General features: G+C 41.1%; 1 protein-coding gene across 1 annotated transcript in view; it reads left to right on the forward strand.

Annotated features, from left to right (window-relative positions):
• The first annotated feature begins 2,781 nt into the window (after window positions 1-2,781).
• Window positions 2,782-23,274, forward strand: part of Plaat5 (phospholipase A and acyltransferase 5) — a 29,598-nt gene continuing 9,105 nt past the window's right edge. Inside the window, 3 exon segments of the mRNA XM_046445474.1 lie at window positions 2,782-2,932; window positions 3,403-3,493; window positions 5,735-5,843. Coding sequence (XP_046301430.1) covers window positions 2,782-2,932; window positions 3,403-3,493; window positions 5,735-5,843 — 351 coding nt within the window.

Consider the following 23,274-nt stretch of genomic DNA (forward strand, 5'->3'; position numbering starts at 1 on the left):
TCAGGAAGAGTATCTACATACACTGGGAGGAAAAAACCAAAGGTGCAGAGACAGTTGTTGAGCAAGGACATGGAACCCTGCATGAAAATCAGACCTGGATCCTGGTCCTAGCCCCAGCAACACAGATCTTGTGACCTGTGGTCAGTGGCACCCTTTCCTCCACCCAGATTCACTTCTGTTTGCTGAGAAATAAAGAGGCATTCATGTGTAGAACTCCCATAACAAAATAACATTGTTTGGGTGGATTAAGCAACAGAATTCCATTTTCTAAATGTTGGGGGCTAGAAGTCCAAGATCAAGGTGCAGATGAAATGGAGATGCTTGTTGTATTGTTTGGAAAATAATGGCAGGAAATAAAGTCTGTAAATGTTCAATATAGACACAATTTTTTGATTTTTGCAATGTGGGGGATCCAACCTGGACCTTGTGCATGGTAAGCAAATGCTCTACCACTGAGCTGTACCCTCAGCACATAATTAAAATTTTTTTCAATCTTTGCTTGACTGAATTCGCCTATGCAGAACCTGCAGAGATGGAGGGCTGACTGTATATCTAAACAATTATAATTGACTAAAGATGAATATCAAGAATATACAAAGAACTCCTGAAAATCAATAAGAAGATGTTTTCCAAGTATTTTCTAATACTGTACTGTAGGTTTTCTCTTAATACAATATCAAAAGAAACATCCCAGATAGACAAATGTGCTTCAAAAGCACATTTTTAAAGTGACTGCATTGAAGCCTTTTGCCTGGATCTACTAGAATTTATTCAACCATTTCCTATTAATGTTCCCTATAGTGTTTTCATTAATTAACCTTTTTTAATAAAATGAAGAAATCTAAGTGGCCGATATGTATATATATTTGTGTGTATATATGTCTTAACTGTTTTAGTGACCAGAAAAATGCACATTAAAACTTTAGTAAAATAATATTTTAAGTAGACTCACGTGGAAAAAATTAAGAATTGTTGTAGAACTAAGTATTGATGAAGATGTAATTAAAAAAGAATTCTAATATGTTGGTGGAAGTGAAATTGATGAGGCTGATTATTTGCATACCCTCCTACATATTAAGTCCCTTGGAATCTCTTACTCACATACACCACTGCACAATTAGAGATCTTTTCAATTTTTTCCAACTCCAAATTGGAAAGTCAAACAACTAGCTAACTAGTCAACTCAGTGGCTTTGTCACTGGATTGATAAAAAAACAGTATATATAAACACATAAGGGACTATTTTTATAACAGTGAAAATGATTTACAGAGCCAGGCATAGTGGTGCATGCCTTTAATCCAAGTGACTGGGGAGGCTGAAGCAGGAGGATCATAAATTTGAGCAACTTAGTGAGACCCTGTCTCCAAAAAGGATTGGAGATGTTGCTGAGTGGTACAGCACCCTGGGTTCAGTCCTTAGTTTAAAAAAAAAAAGAAAAGAAAAGAAAGAAAGAAGGAAAAGAACATGAATTAAAGAATTACAGTTGTATACTACAATACACATATATCATAGAAAGAAGAAAGTTGCAGAAGAGAACACATAGCATGATACCATTCTCTTTGTCCGTTTTGGTGTGATATTAAAAAATATTATGAACAAGAGATTTCTTTCTCACAGGAGGCTGAGAAGCCTGAGACCTCTACAGCTGATTCAGTGTCTGATGTGGATCCAACTCCTGATTCACAGATAGCCACTTCTGCTTTCTCACATGATGGAAGTGGATGCTCTCTAGGGGCCTCCTTTGTAAGTATACTAATCCTCTTCACATCCTCTTCATGAGGGGTCTGCTTTCAAGACCTAATTTCTTCCCCAAATCCTCACCTACTAAGACCATCTCCTTAGGGGCTGAGATTTCAGGCTATGAATTTTGGAAGGTCACAAATACCACACCATACCCTGGTTTTTATAGTTTCAAATATGAGAAACCAAACAGTGCATTAGGGATGCAAAGAAGGGATTTAGAAACTTAAAAGAGAAAGGGCAAACCCAGGAGCATCAGGACTAATGCACTGGTAGTCCCCTAGTCCCAGATACTCCTCCAGAGGCTGAGGCAGGAGGATGGTTGGAGCCTATGAGTTCGAGGCCAGCCTGGTCATCATAGCGAGATTCTGTCTCAAAAAACCAACCAAGCCAGTGAACCAAAACCAAATCCAAATAAGGAGGCCATAGACACAAAACTCAGGATTCAAGGAGCAGGGAGGTAGCATAAAGGAGGAAGGCTTAGATGCAGCATGCATAGCAGATGTGTTCAAATTCTTAAGCAGGACGGTGTACTCACGAGCAATTTTAATAACCACATGCATTCCATGAGATTTTATATATATTACATTATATATTTATTTATTTTTTTTAAATTAAAACCCTAACTCCCTAATCTCCTCTCAGACTCCTCTCCAAGCGTCTCCCCATTGCTCCATAACATTCGATTAGGTGCCACCTGGGAGCCTTTTCACTTAAGCCCCTCGCCCTGATCGTCCCCTCACCACCCCCCCCCCCCCAGACCCCGCCAGGTCTCGAGCGCTGCTTTCACGCCTCTTTCACGTTCCGGACACGCTCTCCGCCTGCGTCGTTGTACCCGCGCGCACGTCCGCCGCCGCCGTTTACTGCGCGCTGCGTTCCCAGCACGACGCTCCTCTGCCCTTTCCCCTTGATTGTCCCTCGCCGTGCTTGCCCCAGTGCCACCATCCCGCGGCTCCGCGGATCCCGGCTGGCCGATTGGGAACTCGCCTGGAGCGTTGTCCCCTGCGAGGCCTGGGGGCCGGCGGGGCCGCAGCCACGGAATGGGCCTGAGCCCGGCTGCGAGGGATAGTAAGTTCTCGCGCCACCTCTCTAGGTTGCCCCTGCCGCGCCTCAAGGCCACTCGCAGACTCGCCAGTATCCGCCCTCGTGAAGATCAGCCTGGGCCAGGACGTTCAGCGGTGCCCCACTCAGGTCGGCCTCGGGATCGCCAACCGTCCCCACGAGGCGGGGGCCTGGAAGCCTTCCTGGGTTGCTCTCCGAATCCCAGCAGGTCGTTGGGCATGGTCGGTGCCGTCAAACCCTTCCTTGTAGACATTGTTGGTCGTGTTAAATAAGTTAGTAAGGAGGTATTTCCAAATGATCATTTTTTATTTAACCAAAGTGAGCCAGACATCTGGGGACTCCCTTCGCACCCCTTCATCCTCTCTCAGGTTCTGTCCCCAGCAATCCCAAAGTCTCCCCTTTGGGAAGCTGTGCACTCTCCAGTACCTCCTTTATCCCAAAATTTATTGAGGAGGAACCTGGAGACAGGCAGCGTTCTAGACCTGAGCTCCGGTCCACCCTTGCATAACTCAGGGTACTGGCTCCAACTCCACTATCTTAGGTGTCAATCGCAGAGAAGGCAATTGTGGCTTAAATAACACTCCTCTTCTCTGAATTAGAAAAATCTGTGGGATCCCAAGCACTGGTCCAGTTCCTGCCCAAGTAGCCTCAGCAGGATACTTCAGAACTCAGTGAATGCATACAGCAGGGGTGAGTCTTTGCATGAAAGGACTGGGTCTTTGGTTGGGAAAAGGCTTTGAAAAATTGACTTTGGTGGCAGTTCTTAAAACACATCTTGAGGGGGTTTCTGTATGAGTCAGCCTACCACCACCAGTAGTGAGCAGGAGGCTGGTGTGCTTCTGGTAATAGATTGCACTAGGCTTGGGACCTTATTGCTGTGGCATTCCTTGTGACAGATTCTAGTCACTGGGTTTTTCTCCAGACTTCTAAAATTTGAATCACTTTAGCAGGAGGTTTATGGTATTGCTGGTCAGTCACTAACAATGAATGATGGAATTTTTCTTGCAGATTGACTCAATGTACTTTCATTAAAAGCATGCCACTTTCCTCCTTTAAACAAAAAGGCCAAGGGGCTGAAATTTTGGAGAAGACCTGTGCTGAACACACCTTGAGTTCTGGAGATGAGTTAAATCCAGGGGAAAGGTAAAACAAGTCATTTTTTGAGTTGGTGATATAGCAGATGTATAGATATGCTTTCTCATTTCGCTCTCTAGCAGGGGTGAGACAGATATCACCTCTGCTTTAAAGATGATGAAACTGAGGTTCAGACACATGGATTTACTAGCTCAAGGTTGGAGAGTGGGCAGTACAAATAGGATTCATACCTGGAATTTTTTTTTTTTTGGCTTTGAAATACTTCACTCAAATAGATTATCTCAATGGCATGTTCTTGCCTTCCATTTCAGTCCTCTTCTGCAAAAATAGACTGATTTCTTTCACATTACTTGCAGTTATAGTGCTTTGTAGCTTAAGAAGATTTCTAGAAATATGGAGCTAATTATTGGAAGAAACAATTGAAGAGTTCAGGAGGCTTTCCCCTGGGATGAGAAGGGAAGGCGCAGAGGCTCTTTACAATTCATTATAAAATTTTAGGTGCTTTTTTTCCCTTCCTCTTTTAATTAGTGTGCAAGTATTATTACCTGAGTAATGGGCCAGAGGGCAGACTAAGGGGCTCCACCAAATCAAGTCTGCCCACTTGCCCCAGAAACCAAATGGAAAAATAATGGTGAAAAGCAGGAAAGGAGCCTTCATCAGTATGGCCATACTGGGCAGTCTAGAAACCAGCATTTCTAGCTCTGTCTTTGAGTCAATTGACACGAGCACCCAGATTTTATAGCAAGGGGTATCAGAAGTATGCATAGACCAATAGTCTTGGTCAAACTGTGGTCTAGTTGATCATTATCTGATCTTTATCTCAGGATCATTGTAGATTGGGCAGGGCATTGTAGGTGGCAATAAGAAGGTTGCCATTGCTTGGGGGATAGTTTTGACACATCCCAAGGTGCTTTTAGTGTAGACCTGCAGTTGCTGGAATCCAAGGCCACTGATTCATTGCAAAGGAGACAGATACAAAATGAAGCCCAAGATGCCAAGTTTTTTGCGTCATAGATAGGCCCAAGTGAAATGCTTTTGGCAAAAGCAGCCTCTAAGTCCATATTATAGTATCACTTTGATAAACATTTTAAAAGATTAGCAAATAAAAAAAGAAACCCTGAAAAGTCAATTGAGAGGGGATGGGGGAGAGGGAGCTCGAGGGAGGGGAAGAGAGGGAGGGAAAGGGGAAGGGGAAGGGTAGGAAGGATAAATTGAAGAATAATGAATTTATGATATTTATTTGGGAATAAGTCAGGATTCTTGCACACACTATGGAAATCATGAATGTGTTCCAAGGCAGTGTGGTAAAGGGAAACTTCAAAGGCAAAATGAGGAGGATTACATAAACTCTGTTCCATAAGGGTGTTCAAGGACCAATGAGAAGGGTGGCATCAATCCAAGTCGAACAGTTAGTTGCTGGAAATATTCTTTTTTCTAGGATGCAGTGGTCTTTATGAAAGTTTGTGATTTTTTGTGGAATTCCTTGCTGTAGTTCCTATTATTGGGAAATTTATGCATGAAAACCCACCCTTCATGGCCTCCCTCTGGCTGGCTCTGTTTCCATAGGGTTTGACATCAGTGACTCCATTTTGCACCTGACCACTTTCACATTACACATTGGTATCACTAACGTTTTAAATAGACAGCAGAAAACCAAGAAGTAGCAATTGTTCTGTATGAAAGCAACTGGCTTCACAGAAACAAGGCTTGGGGAAATGTCTCCTGCAAAGTCCAAACCAGAAAGGTCTTAAATCACAAATCTGAAGTGATGGTAATACAGATTTTCCAATGATTGTGAAATAGTGTTGTTAAGGATGTGATTGAACAATCATTTAGAGAGAAGTCCATCATTAACGTGGAGACCACACCCACCCAGAAGAGTATAGAGTTGGATTCAACACCCAAGCCTGAGAGGGAGGGCAAGTTAATAAAGCAAGCAGTTGAGGTAAGTCTAGCAAGCATTCTTAGAGTGAGTATTTTGACCTTATGGAAACTGCATTATATATTGCACTGTATTTTATTTAGATTGTGTCTATTAAAGATCCACAACTATTGAGATGTGGGTTATGCTTTTTTTAAAAAAAATCTTACGAGGTATAGTTGACCCATATTTAATTCCACATATTTAAAATGTACAATTTGATAGCTTTTGACGTATGTATACAGCTGTGATGTGAAAGCCATTGCCACAACTGAGATAATGAGCGATATCCATAAAGCACAAAAGTGTTTTTTATGCCTTTTTGTAATCCCTCCCTTTTCCCACCATGATATCCCTGTCCCCAGGTAACAACCAGTCTCTTTGTCTTTGTGGATTAGTATGCATTTTCTAGAGATTTATGGAGTGAAATCATGTTGTATGTGCTCTATTTATGTCTATCTTCTTTATAGAATTTTACGTATTTATTTTGAGCTATATCCTTGTGGTTTTGTTGTCAATACTTCTCCCCCCCCTTTTTTTAAAAATTATTGAGCACTAGTTCATGATGTGGATGTATCATGATTTGTCTATCCATTCAACTGTTGATAAGCATTTGGGTTGTTTCTAATTTTTGGCTTCTATAAATAAAGCAGTCGTGAACATTTGTGTGTGAGGATTTGTACACACATGTATGTTCTTTTCTATGAGGTGATGCTAGGAATGAAATTGCTAGATGAATGGCAGGTAGTCTGTTTAAATTACTGAATTCCAAAGAGGTGTCATTTCATGTTCCCCCAACGGTGTCGGTGAGTTCTAGTTCCTCCACATCCTCATCAACACTTGGTGTTTTTATGTCGCGACCCCCCGCCAGCAAGGGAAAACACGACACAGGATTCTTCTTTCAGCAGTTTATTCAGGCCTTGATTCATGTATCATCTTCTAGTGACCCCCCCACCGAGCTCCCAAGCACAGCCTAATAAAGCCTCCCGCATACCAATCCCAAGCTGCCACGTGGATCTCTCTCATAGGGTGGTAAGGGATTGCGCGCCAAACTCTCCATATTAGGAGTTGTTTATCACAGGCCACAGTGGAAGCCGGCGCCATCTTCTAATGGCGGCCACGGTCTATAAGAACGGCTCACCACAGTTCCCCCTTCTGTTTTATAAAACAATGCAGGCGAAAGTAGAGGTCCTATCCCACTGTGCAGTAGTGGCTGCAGTGTATGGTTCAGTCCTAAGGAGGCGCCTTCCCCAGACCTGATCCCATATCAGCCGACGCCTTTTTTCGTAGGGCGGGGCGTGGACGTCAAACCCGCATGCAATAGGACATGCTTTCCTTGAGGTCCGTTGAGGGATCACTCAAGTGCAGTGCCTTGCCTTGCATCCTGCATCGTGATGACGGTGAGAAGTAGGATAACACAAGTAGCCTGGTAGTAATGACAAAATTTAAGTTGGCAACACCATCCCCAAGCCCTAGAGGAAGGTATAGATTCTATAGCAGAGAAGAAGTACCAGTCCTGAAACCCATCTGCGTACAATGGTAACAAGACCTGCAGAGTGCAAGGGCTATTCAGCACTGGGAGAGAATAAGGAAGAGGACATGCCAATCCCAGTGCAATGTGAAACTAACTTGGGGTGCAATGGCCATGCCCAGAAATCACTATTTAAGATGTGCAAGCCAGATTTGTGGAGAAATGCCATTTTCTAAGGCCGCAAGAGCCTGTACGATCATAGCCTTCTCTTGCGCATGGCGAGTTTTAAGGCGACAGAGAAGCCACAAACAAAGTACAACACCGAAGCAACACATTGCCCCCAAAATGCCAACTCCCACCCATTCCTTAAAAAAGGAAAAGGCAGAGGATAGCCAACTGGTGAATTGACCCAAAGTCACTGGTTCGACATGGGTACTATTCAAAACAGCAATCTGAGTTAGTTGAGACTGGATCAAGTTTTCTGCTTCCATGGACCAGGTTCCGGATAGATATTCCCCGATGATGCGGGAGGCATTTCTGGAATCATTAAATCTGACAGAGGTTATACATAAATGTGCACGTTGATCAACACAACCCAAATGTACTAGGTCAGACAATTCCTCAACTTGAGCTTGAAGCAGATCTATCCTTTGATTAGCAGCTAGAATCCCAGATAAAATGTGTTGATTAATTCTACTTTGAGATTCAAGTATGGTGGATGTTTGTTGAATAACCTGATTAATAGTAGCAGCAGTTTGTACTTGGCTGGCCATGGCTACTCCAGCTGTAACTGCTGCAGCAGCAGACACTGCCACAGCTGTCACTATAGCTGCCGTAATTCCAAAATCTCTATGGGCTCTAATCAGTTCAACAATAGGAAATGACTCTGGATCCGCAGTAACCGGGATAGGGACAAAAGTTGGAATTTTTATAACCACTGCCATAGGCCAGGATCCATTCCAACACTCAGACAAGTAACAGGTAGTATTAGAACAATTAAGCATCCCCTGTGATGTAACATTAGCCAAAAGAAACAGGAACGGAGATTGGAGACAGACTGCTGCGGAGGGTAATGTAGCATTAAACAATTGTGAATTGTGTGAAGTAATTTTAAGTCTCCTACCTCGCTCCGAGTCTTGGGTACTGCCAGAAACATTAAACAGCCAACTTTGGACTCCTAATATTTCCCTGGGGAAACACAAGCGCGGACTAGACTAGCCCAATCTGAGGGAGTCATGCAAAATCTAGTAAGTCCCTCCACCTGAGTGAGAGTGAAAGCGGCATCTATGCCATAAGTGCGGACAGATTCTGCCAAGGTTTTAATTATCTTAAAGTCTAAAGGCTCATGATATCTTCCCCTGTTATTGTCCTGAAATACAGGGTATGCAAGTCCCATATCTGTATTAACTGTCCTCCAAACTTGTGCATGAAAAGATCTCCCGGAATCTTGGCTCCCCCCCACATACGGAGGTGGGGCAATCGGCACCATATCTTCTTCTAGATATTCTACCTCCTCCTCCTGAGAGTTTTGTTGACCGATGTTAACTCCCTTCCCCTTCTTACAGTAGGCCTGCGTGCCCTGTGTCTCCTTTTTCTTCTTTTTCATTTTTATCTTATGTAGTTGTTGTAACAATATATTAAGGTCCTCAGAACTCTCTGAGCCGCTTGTGTTCTCAGGCGTTTTTAATTCGGTCAAGTCTGGGTAGAGCCTTCTCCTATTTTTATCTTCAGGCTCTTTTGCCTTCTCACTACTGTTACTTTTAATACTCTCTGCCACTTCACTACATGATCCTTCAGATTTTTCCTCATGCAGTTGCTCAAGAATAGCTTGACCCTCACTCACAGCTTCCTGGCATTTACCATCTGTTATACATCCTCTAACTAACTTCCAAAGTGGTATAACGCCACCCTCTAAGGTGCCTTGCTCACGAGCGAAATCTAGATCTTTCCCTAATTTGTCCCAGCTAGGAATCGTAAGACTCCCTGAAAAAGCAAACCAAGGAGCCGCTATATCAGCTTCTCTTAAAAACATCTGCAAAGTACTCTGCTTTATCTTAAGTCCTTTTGAATGTAACAACCCATCTAGGGCCAACAAAATTGGGCTTGAAGAAGCAGCACCCATAATGTTTTTAAAGCTATAAAGAAAGTGAAAGTACAAAAGTCCCCGCTCTCTTCCTTTTACAGGGGAGCGTCCCTTTTTCCTGCTCTCTCTCTATTTACAGAGAGAGCGCCCCGCTATTTGCTTGCGGATTCCCACTTTACCTGGGAACTTACCGGTGCACCACCCTGACTGCTGAAAGTTCTGGATCCTGGGTTCGAGGAATATAATTCCCCATACGGGCCACCAATTGTCGCAACCCCTCGCCGGCAAGGGAAAACACGACACAGGATTCTTCTTTCAGCAGTTTATTCAGGCCTTGATTCATGTATCATCTTCTAGTGACCCCCCCCACCGAGCGCCCAAGCACAGCCTAATAAAGCCTCCCGCATACCAATCCCAAGCTGCCACGTGGATCTCTCTCATAGGGTGGTAAGGGATTGCGCGCCAAACTCTCCATATTAGGAGTTGTTTATCACAGGCCACAGTGGAAGCCGGCGCCATCTTCTAATGGCGGCCACGGTCTATAAGAACGGCTCACCACATTTTTATTTATTTATTTATTTATTCTTGTAGATGTTAAGCTTCTCATACTGGTTTTATTTTGCATTCCCCTCATGACTAATGATGTTGAACATCTTTTCATGTACACCCACGTATATCTTCTTTGTCAAAGTATTCAAATCTTTGTTTCTGTTTTTTTTCCTATCAGTTTGTATGTTTTCTGAATTTTTCATAATTTCTACATATAAATTCCTCATCAGATGATGCTTTGCAGTATTTTCTCTGTGGCTTTTCTTTTTTTAAAAATACTTTAAAAAATTATCAATAGACCTTAATTTTTATTTATATGTGGTGCTGAGAATTGAACCCGGTGTCTCACACATGCTAGGCAATCACTCTAACACAGACCCATAACCCCAGCCCTCTGTAGCTTATCTTTTCAGAACAGGTCTTAAAATTTTGATGAAATCCAATTTATCAATTTTATTGTGCCTTTGGTATTGTATTTAAGAAATCTTGGCTTACTTCAAAGTGACAAAAATTTCTCTTTTTTTTCCCTAAATATTTTATAATTTTATATTTTACCCTTTCATCTTTGATATATCTAGGATTAATTTTTGTATATGTTGTGAGGTATGGATCAAAGTTTATTTTTTCCCGTAAGAATATACAATTGTTCTAGTATCAGTTGTTAAAAAGAAAATGGGCTAAGGAACTGAATAGACCTTCACAGAAGAAGAAACACAATCAGTCAACAAACATGTAAAAAAATATTCATCTCTAGCAATTAGAGAAATACAAATCAAAACTATTTCACTCAGAATGGCAATTATCAAGAATGTAAGCAACAATAAATGTTGGCGAGGAAGTGGGGAAAAAGGAACACTCATACATTGGTGTTTGGATTGCACATTTGTGCAACTGCTATGGAAAGCAGTATGGAGATTCCTCAGAAAGCTTGGAATGGAACCACCATCTGATCCAGCTATCCCACTCCTCGGTTTATACCCAAAGGACTTAAAATGAGCATATTGCAGTGAGACAGCCACATCAATGTTTATACAGCTCAATTCACATACCTAACTATGGAACCAGCCCTTTAAGAGATGAATGGATAAAGAAAATATGGTATATATACACACAATGGAATATTATGGCATTTTCAGGTAAATGGATAGAATTGGAGAATATCATGCTAAGTGAAATAAACCAATCCCCCCAAAACAAAGGCCAGATATTTTCTCTGATAATCGGATACTGAGCCATAATGGGGATGCCGAGATAGGAAAGAATGGAGGAACTTTGGATTGGGCAGTGGGGAGTAAGGGGAAGGGAGGGGGAATGAGGGTGGGAAGGACAGTGGAATGAGATGGATATTATTACTCTCTGTACATCACCACTGGTGTGACCCAGCACCTTGTACAGCCAGAGGAATGAGCTGTTGTGTTCCATTTGTGTACAATGTGTCAAAATGCATTCTACTGTCATGTATAACTAATAAAAATTTTAATAATAAAAAGGGCGTCCTTTTTTATTGAATTGCTTTTGTATTTTTGCCATATAGCTTTGGGTCTCTTTTTGGACTCTACTTTGTTCTGTTGATTCTGTGTGTCTATTGAGAGGCCAATATTCCACTATCCCACTATCTTGATTACTGTAACTTTATAATAACTTTTGAAGGCAAGTAATATTAGTCCTCCAACTCTGCTTTTTTTTTTTTTTTTTTAAATCTTCAGAGTTGTTTTTTCCATTCTAGGTTCTACAAAAAGTATGAGATTTTGATTGGAATTTCACTGAATCTTTAGAGAATTGTCAATGAAAGTACAGAAACTTCTGACCAATAAAAACGTGTTCTTTTATTTTGATCTTGTTTAATTTTTATTAGCAATGTTTTATAATTTTCATTCTAAATATATTTTATATCTTTTGAAATATTGTGGATCTTTGGGCAGTGTCTCATGTTTTTGATACTATTGGAATGGTATTAAATTTTTTAAAAATTCAAGCTGGGCCAACAAGCAGACTCTTATAATCCCAGTGGTTTGGGAGTTTGAGGCAGGAGGATTACAAGTTCAAAGCCAGCCTCAGCAATTTAGTGAGGCCCTAAGCAACTTGGCAAGACCCTGTCTGAAAATAAAAGGGCTAGAGATGTGGCTTAGTGGTTAAACACCCCTGGGTTCATTCCTTGGTACTCCACTCACCCCACATTTAAATTTAACATAAAAATCCAATTTTTGGTTGTTGCTAGTAAATGGAAACATAGTTAGTTTTGTATATTTATCTCTTATTCTTCAACCTTGCTAGAGTGACTTATTTGCTTTAGTAACTTACTTTGATGGATTCCATTAGACTTTTTGACAGATGATCATATCATCTGTAAATAAAGACAGCTTTACTCCTTTCTTTCTACCCTAGATGCATTTATTTTTCTTAAATTATGCTAGCTAGAACTTTCTGTATAATGCTTATTAGAAATTATGAGAACAAATATCTCTAATTTCTTTAAAAGGGAAAGCATTTAGTTTTAAAGCAGTATGAGGTAAACTGTAGGTTTCTGGTAGGTACTATTTACTAGATTGAGTACTATTTACTTTGTTGATAGTTTTTTTTTCCAAACCAAGAATGAATGTTCAATTAAAAAACACTTTTTATGTACCTGTTGAGATGATGACATATTTTTTCCTTTTAGTTTAAATAACATTGATTGGTGTTTGGATGTTGCACCAACCTTGTAATACTGGGGAAAGTTCGCATGTGACCATTATATATTATCCTTTTAATGTCATGTTTGATTCAATTTACAAAATTTTGTTTGAATTTTTTTGCATTCATAAAATATATTGGACTTTAATTTTATTGTCTTGTAATTGTTTGGTTTTGTAATTATGGTAATGTTAACCTCATAAGATGAATTTGGAATTATTCCTATTTCATGATTTTTCTTGTGTACAACCAGCATGATTTCTTCCTTTAATGTTTTGAAGAATTTACTAGTGAAGTTATCTAGGCCTAGAGTTTTCTTTGTGGGAAAGATACTAACTGTAAAATCAATTTCTTTGATTAGCTATGGGGATATTTGTGTTATCTATTTCTTCTTAAGTGAGCTTTCATAGATTATGTCTTTAAAGGAATTTCTCCACTTCGGCACAGTAACTTGTCAAATTTACTGGTGTAAAGTGGTTCATAATTGTACTAGTCAGTTTTTGGTTATTGCAACAAGTAACCTGAGATAAATAAACTTAAAAGGAGGAAAGGTTTATTTGGCTCATGGTTTCAGAGATTTTAGCCCATGATCTCTTGTCTCTGTTGCTTTGGCCTTGCAGCAGCATAGTAGATCATGGTGGAAGAGGAGGCCATGATGGCCAGAAAGCAAAGAGAAAGACAGGAATGGAGTCCTGATATCTCCATTCCAGGGCATACCCCATGACCTTACTTCACTAAGCCCCATTTACTAAAGGATCCACCACCTCCCAATAGCACCATGCTTGAGGACCAAGCTTTCAACATGTGGGCCTTTGAGGGACACTCAAGATCCAAACTGTAACAATAATGGTCTTACAATTTATTATCTATAGAATCTGTAGTGATGTCACCTCGCTCATTCTGATATTTGTGTTCTTTGAATTCCCTCTCATCAGTTTGGTTAGTGTTTTTCCTGATCAATTTGGTTAGGGTTTTTAATCAGTTTTATTGATTTTTCTCAACCAGTTTTTGATTTTATTTTTCTGTATTGTTTTCTGTTCTTTTCTCTGGTCTTTATTTTGTTTTCTTAATTTTGCTTACTTTGGGCTGAACTTGTACTTCTTTTTTCTAAGATTTTAAGGTGGAAGTAGAGGTCATTCATTTGAGACCTCCCTTCTTTTTCTATTATAGGTATTTATTGCCATAAACTTTCCCCAAAGCACTCCTTTGGTGGAATTTCACAAATTTTGATATATATGTTTTCATTTTTGTTCCATTCAAAGTGCTTGCTTTTTTCCCTTATGATTTCTTCATTGACTTGTTGGTTATGAAAAATATTTAATTTTCAAAGGCTTGAAAAATTTCAAGATATCTTTCTGCTATTAATTTATGATTTGTTCTTTTGTGGTCATAAAGTATACTTTGAATTACTTAAATCCATTTAAATTTATTGAGTCTTCTTTTATGGCCTCAATTATGGTCCATTTGGTAAGTGTTCTGTTAGATCTTGAGAAAAACCTGTATTATATTGTTGGAGAGAATGTTCTATAAATATTAATTAAGGCAAACTGGTTCATAGTGTTGTTCATATCTTCTTTTTACATTTTCTATCAATTTTATTATTTAGAAGTATTAAAATCTCTGACTGTCATTGTGGATCACTTTATTTCTCCTTGCAGTGCTATCAGTTAACTCTTAATTGTAATGGACTGTTAATATGTATGTGTACAAGTCAACTTTGCCTTACAACAATGAAGTACTTGAGGCAGCCAACTTATGAAGAAAAGAGGTTTATTTGGCTCACAGTTGGGGAGGTTCAAACTTCCAAAGCAGGTGTTCCCAGTGATTTGGCCTCTAGGGAAAGTGGTGGGTGACATCCCATCATGGTGGGAGTGTTTTAGGACAAGTAGTCATGTCTCAAACCAGGGAAGCAGAGAGAGCTGGAGCCAGGCTTGAACTTTTGGGAACTCAGGGCTTCCAGAAAACTACGATGACCTACAGGCCTCCTGCCAAGCCACACACAGCTCCTCCCAGGAACACTACCCTGTTGAATGAACGTCAGTAACACCAACCTTTTGGTAAGGGTATATAAACCATATGCAAACCATATGCAAATAAAACCATACACAAACCAAAGCTCCAGGGAAACATTCAAGATTGTTGTTTACTCTTGATGAATTTACTCTTTTATCTTTATGACATTACCTTGTTCATTCCTCATAATAGTCATTGCTTTGAAATCTACTTTGCTTGGTATTTACATAATCATGCCACCTTTCTTTAATGAGTCTTAGCATGATATATGAATTTTTTAAAATTTTTACTTTTAACCAGTTTATGCTCAGTATGGCACAGCAGGTACTCAATCAGCATTTACTAAAGTGAATCATGCTCTTGTGTTTAAAATGCATTTTTGGTAGATAGCATAAAGTTGGTTTTACTTTTTTTTTTAACCCAATCAAAAAATCTTTTAATTGAGATATTTATTCCAATATTTTATTCTATTTTTTTGGATTTTTTTTAAAGGAGAGAGAGAGAGAGACAAAGAGGAGAGAGAGAGAATCTTTTTTGTTATCGATGGACACAACACAATACCTTTTTTTTTTTTTTTAGAGAGAGAGAGAGAGAGAGAGAGAGAGACATTTATTTTTTAGTTATCAGCGGACACAACATCTTTGGGTTTTTTTTTTGTATGTGGTGCTGAGGATCGAACCCGGGCAGGACGCATGCCAGGCAAGCTCACTACCACTTGAGCCACATCCCCAGCCCCACAATACCTTTTTTAAAAAAATTTTTTTAATGTGTTGCTGAGAATTGAACCCGGGTCCCGCCTGTGCTTAGCGAGCGCTCTACCGCTGAGCCACAATCCCAGCCCAAGTCCAGTATTTTAATATGACTATTAATATGGTTAGATTAAAGTCTATAATTTGTTTATTTGCTATTTTTTCATTGGGTTTTCTTTGTTTTCTCTTATTTTTGATGTTTTTTGTATTTCTTGTGATTCTGTTTTATGGCATTTGTATCTTATTGGCTACAACTTTTTGTATTTTATTATTTTAATTCTCAGTTTTTTTTTTTTTTTGTACTAGAGATTTACTTACTTTGGACATTTCATGCAGAGTATGGTTTCAATATGTGAATTTTGGTGACTGTTTTTTTTTTCACTTGGCATAATACCGTAAGATTCATTTATGCTTGGGCATGGACCTATACTTCATTCATTTTTATTGGCAAATAATATTCCATTATATGTGTATAATTTTGTTTACCCACCTATCAGTTGATGGACATTTGGGTTGTGTCACCTTTTGGTTACTATGAACAAGCTGCTATTGATGTTCATGTATAAGTTTTTAAGGAGACATGTTTTCAGTTCCCTTGGATATATCTATATGATCTTTTAAAGAGGTTTTTAAGAGGTTTTAAGAGGTTTGTAATTATGAAGAAAATGAAGAAACTGGACCCAGTGTTTTATATGGGGGCTTCTTGCAGTAGTTTTACGGAGACAAATTGTAGGGGCTCAGGATATGCTAAAGAACTTGGCTATACAGTTACTGCTGGCTCACCATGACCCTGTGGTTGTTTCCGTTTAAATGATATTAGACTCTTGATCTGTTTGGTAAAATAATAATTCTAGCAGTCATGGGTTTTTATTTCTCATTATATGATAGAAGAGGAAAGTATCAGTTGAGACTATAGGTCAATTGTTTAGGATTTTAGAGATGTCAGTTGTTACGTCATCATTGTCAACTAATGAATTATCAAGCTCAATGACCAATGAGAATTTCAGGTTTTCCGGGAAGGGAATTTTCACAGGACACTACCACACTTTCTAGCACATTTCAAGACCATTTGTTTAAATTATACTTCCAAGGACTGATTTAAATGAACAGAACAGAACAAGTTGATAATAGTTGTGAACATTCATAAGACCTCTGTATTGCACAGGACAAGGTCAGTGTTCTCATACACGTTTTCAGTTTAACACCATTATCACGTCAACTTCTTTAGCAAGTTTTATGATGCAGAGAGTTACTATAGATGCAGGGTGGCCATTACTTTTCAATATTTAATAACTCGTTTACAAAATTTTTGTAAAGGCTTGTTATTTTTTATTTGTTTTAATTAGTTATACATTACAGAATGCACTTTGACACATCATACATAAAGTATAACTTCTCATTCTTCTGGTTGTACATGATGTATAGAGTACTCATTCTTCTGGTTGTACATGATGTAGAATCACACCAGTCATGTAGTCATGTATGCACATAGGTTAACAATGTTTCTAATTCATTCTACTGTCCTTCCTATCCCCATACTCTCTCCCCTCCATTTATGCCCCTCTGCCTAATCCAAAGTACCTCTGTTCTTCCCTAGGACCTGCCTGCCCTGAATTAGCATCTGCATATATAAAAAAATTCAGCCTTTGGTTTTTTTGGGACTGGCTTATTTTGTTTGGCATAATATTCTCCAGCTCTATCCATTTACCTGCAAATGTCATAATTTCATTCTTCTTAAAGGATGAGTATCCATTGTGTATGTGTACCACATTTTCTTTATCCATTCATCTGTTGAAGGGTACCTAGGTACCCTTCCATATTTTATCTATTGTGAATTGAGCTGCTAGACTTGTTATTTTTATGGATCACCATTGGAATTCCATTTGGTATCATTATAAGCAAAAAGTAGACCTGTAGAACAACATATTACTGGCAAAACATGAAGTAAGAGTTGAAAGTAAGGATCTGACTCAGGAACAGTGAAACGGTATTCATAGCCTTGCTGCTTTGTAGTTTGTAGTTCAGCAGAGGTCTGGAAGGATATTTTTGTTTTTGCTCTTTAGGTCCTCCTGGGTTATTTGTGAAAACAAAAGAAAGTAAAAACTTATAGTAGAAGAGGAAAAGCAACGTCATTACCAGTTCCCCATATGGGACCTTCTATGACACTGACACATGGGTTCATGACTTTTCTCTGTTGTGGAGAGTTATGACTAACACCTGCCATGACAGGCCGTTCTGTTTTCGCCTGACACTGGTGGAGGTCTGTGTCTCTGCATGTATCTTTGGTGGGCATGCTCATTTTACCTTCTCTAGTGTTACTTATTCTCCCAGGCCACTGTGCAGCTCTGGATGCAACCCTGCAGTCACCAAACTATTGTTTCTGCTGCTGTCACCAACCCATGTACATCTCTTTAAAATGCATGGAATCACTGCTTTTGTAATAGGTGAATTCATGCCAAGAGAGGAGAGCAGATGAAATAAATGCATCTTGTTCTTCCAGTACGTAAGGAACTCCTGCTGTTTTCCAGAAGTTAGGCCTTAGCGATTTCTGGACATGGACATAGGCCCACACCCACCTGACAGCATCCTTTCCCTTTCCCTTTCTATTCCCTGTGTCCACATGTCATCGCTGTCTTCATGTGTGCCTGTGCACGTGCACCAGCCATCCCGCCCGCTGTGTGTTTGTCTCCCTTCCTCTGATGAACCAGTCTTTTTCCTTCCTCCTGTCTTGGTCTTTCCATATTGCCAGCACTGTTCTTCCCTGGTTTCCCAGCCAGCCGTGGGAGTTGTTAGGCACTAGGTGTGTAGGTCTCCTCCAGATTCATATGTGAAGCCCAAGCCATCAGTGTGGCTGCATTTGGAGTAAGGAAGTAGTTGAGGGTAGTCATGGGGGTGGCGAGCTGATAGGATTAGTGCCTTTAAGAGAAGAAACACAACTGGTGAGGGGGGAGGGGGAGGGAGAGCAGGGGCCGAGGGGAGGAGGAGGGGGAGGGAGAGAGAAAGGGAAGAAACACCAGGGAGCTCTCTCTCTCTTTTCCCCACCCACTCCCTGTACCACACATGAAGAAGAGGCCATGTGAGCGCACAGTGGGAGAGCAGCTATTCCAGAGTCCTCAGAATGACTCCTGCCTGCTGCACCTTGATGGTGGACTTCCCAGCTTCCACAACAGTAGGGAAGAGAATACCTGTTTAAGCGCCCCCAGTCGGTGGCTTCTGGACTGCATGGTCGGGAGAGACCTCTATGAAGTCAGATCTAGGCTGAGATGTCAAAGGCATGAAGGAGAAAATTATGTGAAAATCTGGGAGATCATTCCACCTGGAGGGCAGTGCAGAGACTGCTGGAGGAGAATGTCAGACGAGGCTGTGAGCAAATCACCTGAAGACACACCTCTGTCTTCAGGGAGGCCCTCCCTGACCTCTCTGTCTTCAGGCTGAGTCCTCAGCGCGCTCCTGGTCTTGGCCCCTCTGCTTTCTTTCCCAGGACTCCTTTGGTTGCTGATTAACTTTCCTTCTCTGCCATCTGCAGCATCTCCCTCTCTGTCAGAGCCTCATTCCTGGCTTTAGGCTTTATACGACTGACTGCTGTTTTTCTCATCTAGGAGGTGCCCCCACCCCAGGCCCTGGCATTTCCCACTGTGTCTCCTCCCTTCACAGCCAGCACAATGAGAGTTGTCTGCCTCCTTGTCTCTGGTTTCTCACCTTCTGTCTCCTGTTGAGTCCACATCAGAAAGGCCTCAGCCCCCACCACAGCCAGGCGCCTTCCTTCTCCCACAGCCTCGCCCAACGTGCTGCTCAGACCAGTGTGCAATTTCAATTGTGTGGAATTTGGAAATTTCCTTCTATAGTTTGGGACTGTGGTTGACCACAGATCACAACCGCAGAAAGGGAAACTGAAGGTGTGGGGCAGGGAACGACGCTTATGGATATTTTCTCTTTTATGTCATCAACTTTTGAGGCTCCACGCCTTCCCTGCACCACACCTCTTGAATTTATAGTACTTTCAGAACCCTCTTTTACCTAGGAGGCCTTACGTAAGACCAGTTTTTCTAAGTGGGTACCCACTTCTGGGACAAGGCCAGAGCTGAGCTGTCAGCTTGGACGAAGGAAATAAATAGCTCACAAAGGGAGGGTTTTGAAATAACAGCTCATTCCAAGGAGAGAAGTCAAGAAAACCTTACCCTGGAATTGAAGCTTGGAGAATCATGTGGGATTGGAGGCCCCCTGGGAGGACAGAGACAGGTTCCTGTGATTCACAAAAGGCCAGGAAGACGGAAAAGTAAAGAAAGAGAAGGAGGGGAACTTGGAAGAGTCTCCAAAACAGGGTAACCTTGTCCTTATTTAGTATCGCTGGGTGGCGCTTGAAATTCTAGCACCTAGGCCATGCGCTAGCCTCTTCTGAACCTCTCAAGACTCCACAGGTGATCCCAAGGTGTGATCAAGACTGAGAACCATGCCTGATACAATCAGTTTACAGTGGGCGAAAACTGAAAGTGGGTAGCTCCGATGAATCTTAGGTCTGTGTGAATCTCATTCAGTTTTTGACCTTACTGTCCCCTCAAGGGGCAATCTCTCAGGTGTTAAAGAAAGAAAATTCCTTCAAATCCTCCAGTTCTCCCCTACCCCCCACAGTCCTGGGATTTCTGTTTCCTGCGCCACAAAGCTTGTGGTTGGAATCACTTGATGGCTGGAAGTCAGATTTCACTGGGTTTTCCTCTGTCATAGACTGGCACCACTACCCATTCTCGCTGTGTTCATTTATTCCAGGAAAGAACAACAAGAATCCTTCGATGGCTTGATTGTTGTTGTGCTGTCAGGGGTGGGAAGTCATTGGCTATGTGGTTGGTAGGGAAGTAGGTCTATAGGGGACCACATGTTCCCAGGAAGAATAGATGTGACTATCCAGCCGGCTTGATGGCCTGGGTGGAGGGGGAATGGCACTGGGCAGGACTCACAGGTACAGAGGTTTGCGCTCAGGTAGAGTGAGATGGAGTCAGGGGTTGGTTCAGGGTAACACAACATCTGACCTGGGTGTCCCTGTGGACCCACTCAGCAGAGCCTTCCCTGTGGCGTTGCTGTTGCCATCTCTGTCTCCACCCTGATCAGGGGCAGACATGGCTGAGTTTGAGGGATTTGAGTTCTGCACCTGCATCTACACTTATTGCTCATCTTTTATCCATGGACCTTTCTTATTTTCCTGTCCAGAGTCAGGACTTAGATGTTAATGGCCTTTAGGTAACCGTATCAGTAAGGACAGGCCTCTGGGCTTTTGTGTGTCACGCATATAGAAGGGTGGAAAGGGCCTCAGCTAGTTAGTGCACGTGTCCAGTTAAAGACATTAAAGGGAGTAAGTCATCTCCCTCTCTCAAAAGGAAAAACTAATTAGAAAATCTGAGAATCAAAGATCTGTATATACTTAAACTGTAAATTAAAGGTAACTCAACTGTTTACCTGTATCAGCACATGCAAAATTTGAACCTATGTTAATTTTTTGGGGGAGGGGTACAGGGATAGAACCCAGGGGACACTTTACCACTGAGCCACATCCCCAGACCTTTTTATTTCTTAAATTTAGAGACAGGATTTTATCATTAAAAATGATAAATTAGAAGTTAAGTTGCTTAGGGCCTCCCTAAGTTTCTGAGGCTGGCTTTGAACTTGGGTCCCTTCTGCCTCAGCCTCCTGAGCTGCTGGGAATACAGGTGTGAGCCACTGTGCCTGGCTTGTGTTCATTTTTTAAAAAAGAGTTTGAAAATGCTTGGGATTCAGACTTCCTCGTGGACATTTTGAAACATTGCTTTTAGATCCCTCCACCATCTATCAAGGCAGAGGCATTTGCTTAAGGAGACATGATACACTCTTATTAACATTTGAGTCACAAGGAGAATTGGTAATTGCTCCTTTTTAATGTTCTCAAAAGAGAAAGATCCTCTCTGCTCTTCCCCTTCCCTCCCTCCCTCTCTCCCCATCCCTGCTTCACCATATCCATCGCGTGCCATCTGCCATAATCGCATCACCTCTGAATCAGTGTCACCATTACTTGCTGTCCTCACAACCCTTAGCTCCCAGACACACCACCTTCCAGGGTATAAGGAGGGCTATATTCATTTCTCTTTCCTTGGTCCTAGGGCAAAAGAATATGAAATCCAGTTTCAGTTCTGCCCTGTAATTTTGCTTTCTGGGTGAGAAGCCTGACTTGGGGGGCCCTCTAGTGGATGCTGACTGCCACCGCACTTCCCCTTTAAGGCAGAAGAATTGGTGTGGCTAGAACCTAGTTCTGGTCCCGGCTGTGGCCCACAGACTTGTTCTGCGGCTTTGGGAAGATCACTTAATTTCTCTTGGCCTCGATTCCTTTTATGAAGTATTGTGGTGTACACCGTCTGCTTTGTTCCCATAAAAAGTCATCCTCCCACAGTGAGCAGGATTTCTGGAATAGCTAAGTTCAGATTCTAGCACATCCTCTCCCCAAAAAGCAAAAATAAGGTCTGACAGAACTGCTCAAGACGCAGAGGCATACGTACAGTGCTTGATAAGTGTCAGCTCGAGAAGGTCTACGGAACTCAGAACGTCAGGAAGACCTGCGGGCTGCAGTTTGGGCCGCCCGGGAGCCCTGACAGTGGCAGCCGAGTAAACCAACTTTGTTAGGAGCACAGTTGGGAAGTGCCATGGCCCGGAGATCATGTTGATAACAATGGTCATCTCAGTGGCACATGACCATGGAAGGCCAAGATTGCAGGCTGCCCGAGGTGAGTAATTCTAATCCACACGAGGAAATGTGAAGCACCTGCTTAGTTTTCTGTCTCTCAAAATACTTAATAGAAACTATTTAAAGGAGAAAAGATTATTTTGGCTTAGGGTTTTAGTCCATGATTTGCTGTCCCCACTGCTTTGGATAAGATGTACCCCTCCAGGACATGCCCCAGAGACCTATATCTTCCAACTGATTCTACTTCCTGATAGTCCATTCAGCTGTGAAATCACCAATGGAGGAATCCATTCTTGAGGTCAGAGCACTCAGGAGCCAATCGCCTCCCCAAAGCCTCACCTTTGAACACTGCTGCACTGGGGACCACACTTCAACACAGGAGCCTTTGGGGGACATTCCAGATCCGAGCCATCACAGTACCAGGAAGGTTATTACATTATAAAAGAGAGCATGAAGCTCATTTAAAAGATAATTGGATGAAATAATAATTTTCAGTTCTGTCCTTGGTCTTCTGGCATGCAAAGATGTAATAAATATGATAACAATAGTGCAATAAAAAAAAAGCTCCATCAAATCAGGATATGAAACTAGACAGAAAGAAATAGCACCAGAAATGATAGATACGTAGTTAATATAAAATTCTCTCTATATTATACATGTATATTCTTCCTCCCTTAGTTAATTTAAAAATGGAAGTTTGTATAAAATGATATTTCTAACATGATATTGAATTTACAACTTATGTAGATATGTCTGACAATAATAGGATAAGGGAGAGGGGAGGGAAGGGAGTTAAACAAAGTTAAGCAAAGTTTCCACATTTTCCTGGAATTCAGTTAACATTACCCTAAAGTGGATAGTGATGAGTAAAGATGCATATTGTGAAAACCACAGAGCAATCAGCACAAGAAGATAATTAAAAATATAAAAACTCAACAAAGGGATGAAAATGATACATTGGAAGTTATGTATGTATTTAATACAAAAGAAATTGGTAAAAGAGTATTGGAGGAACAAACAAACAAACAAACAAAAAAAGACATGCAATTTGTAGAAAACCAATAGCAAAATGACAAACATAAATCCAACTTGATTAAATGTGAATGGATTAAATGTTTCAAAAAAGGCAGAGGTCATCTGATTTGGTAGCATAAGGTTGAGTCGTATCCCATCCAAAGTTTAAATCCAAAGTTAGAGATGGGTTCAAAGTAAAA

This window comes from Marmota monax, unplaced genomic scaffold (genome assembly GCF_021218885.2).
Source record: "Marmota monax isolate L192 unplaced genomic scaffold, Marmota_monax_Labrador192_F-V1.1 WCK01_AAM20220418_F8-fsc00038, whole genome shotgun sequence".
Taxonomy (NCBI): domain Eukaryota; kingdom Metazoa; phylum Chordata; class Mammalia; order Rodentia; family Sciuridae; genus Marmota; species Marmota monax.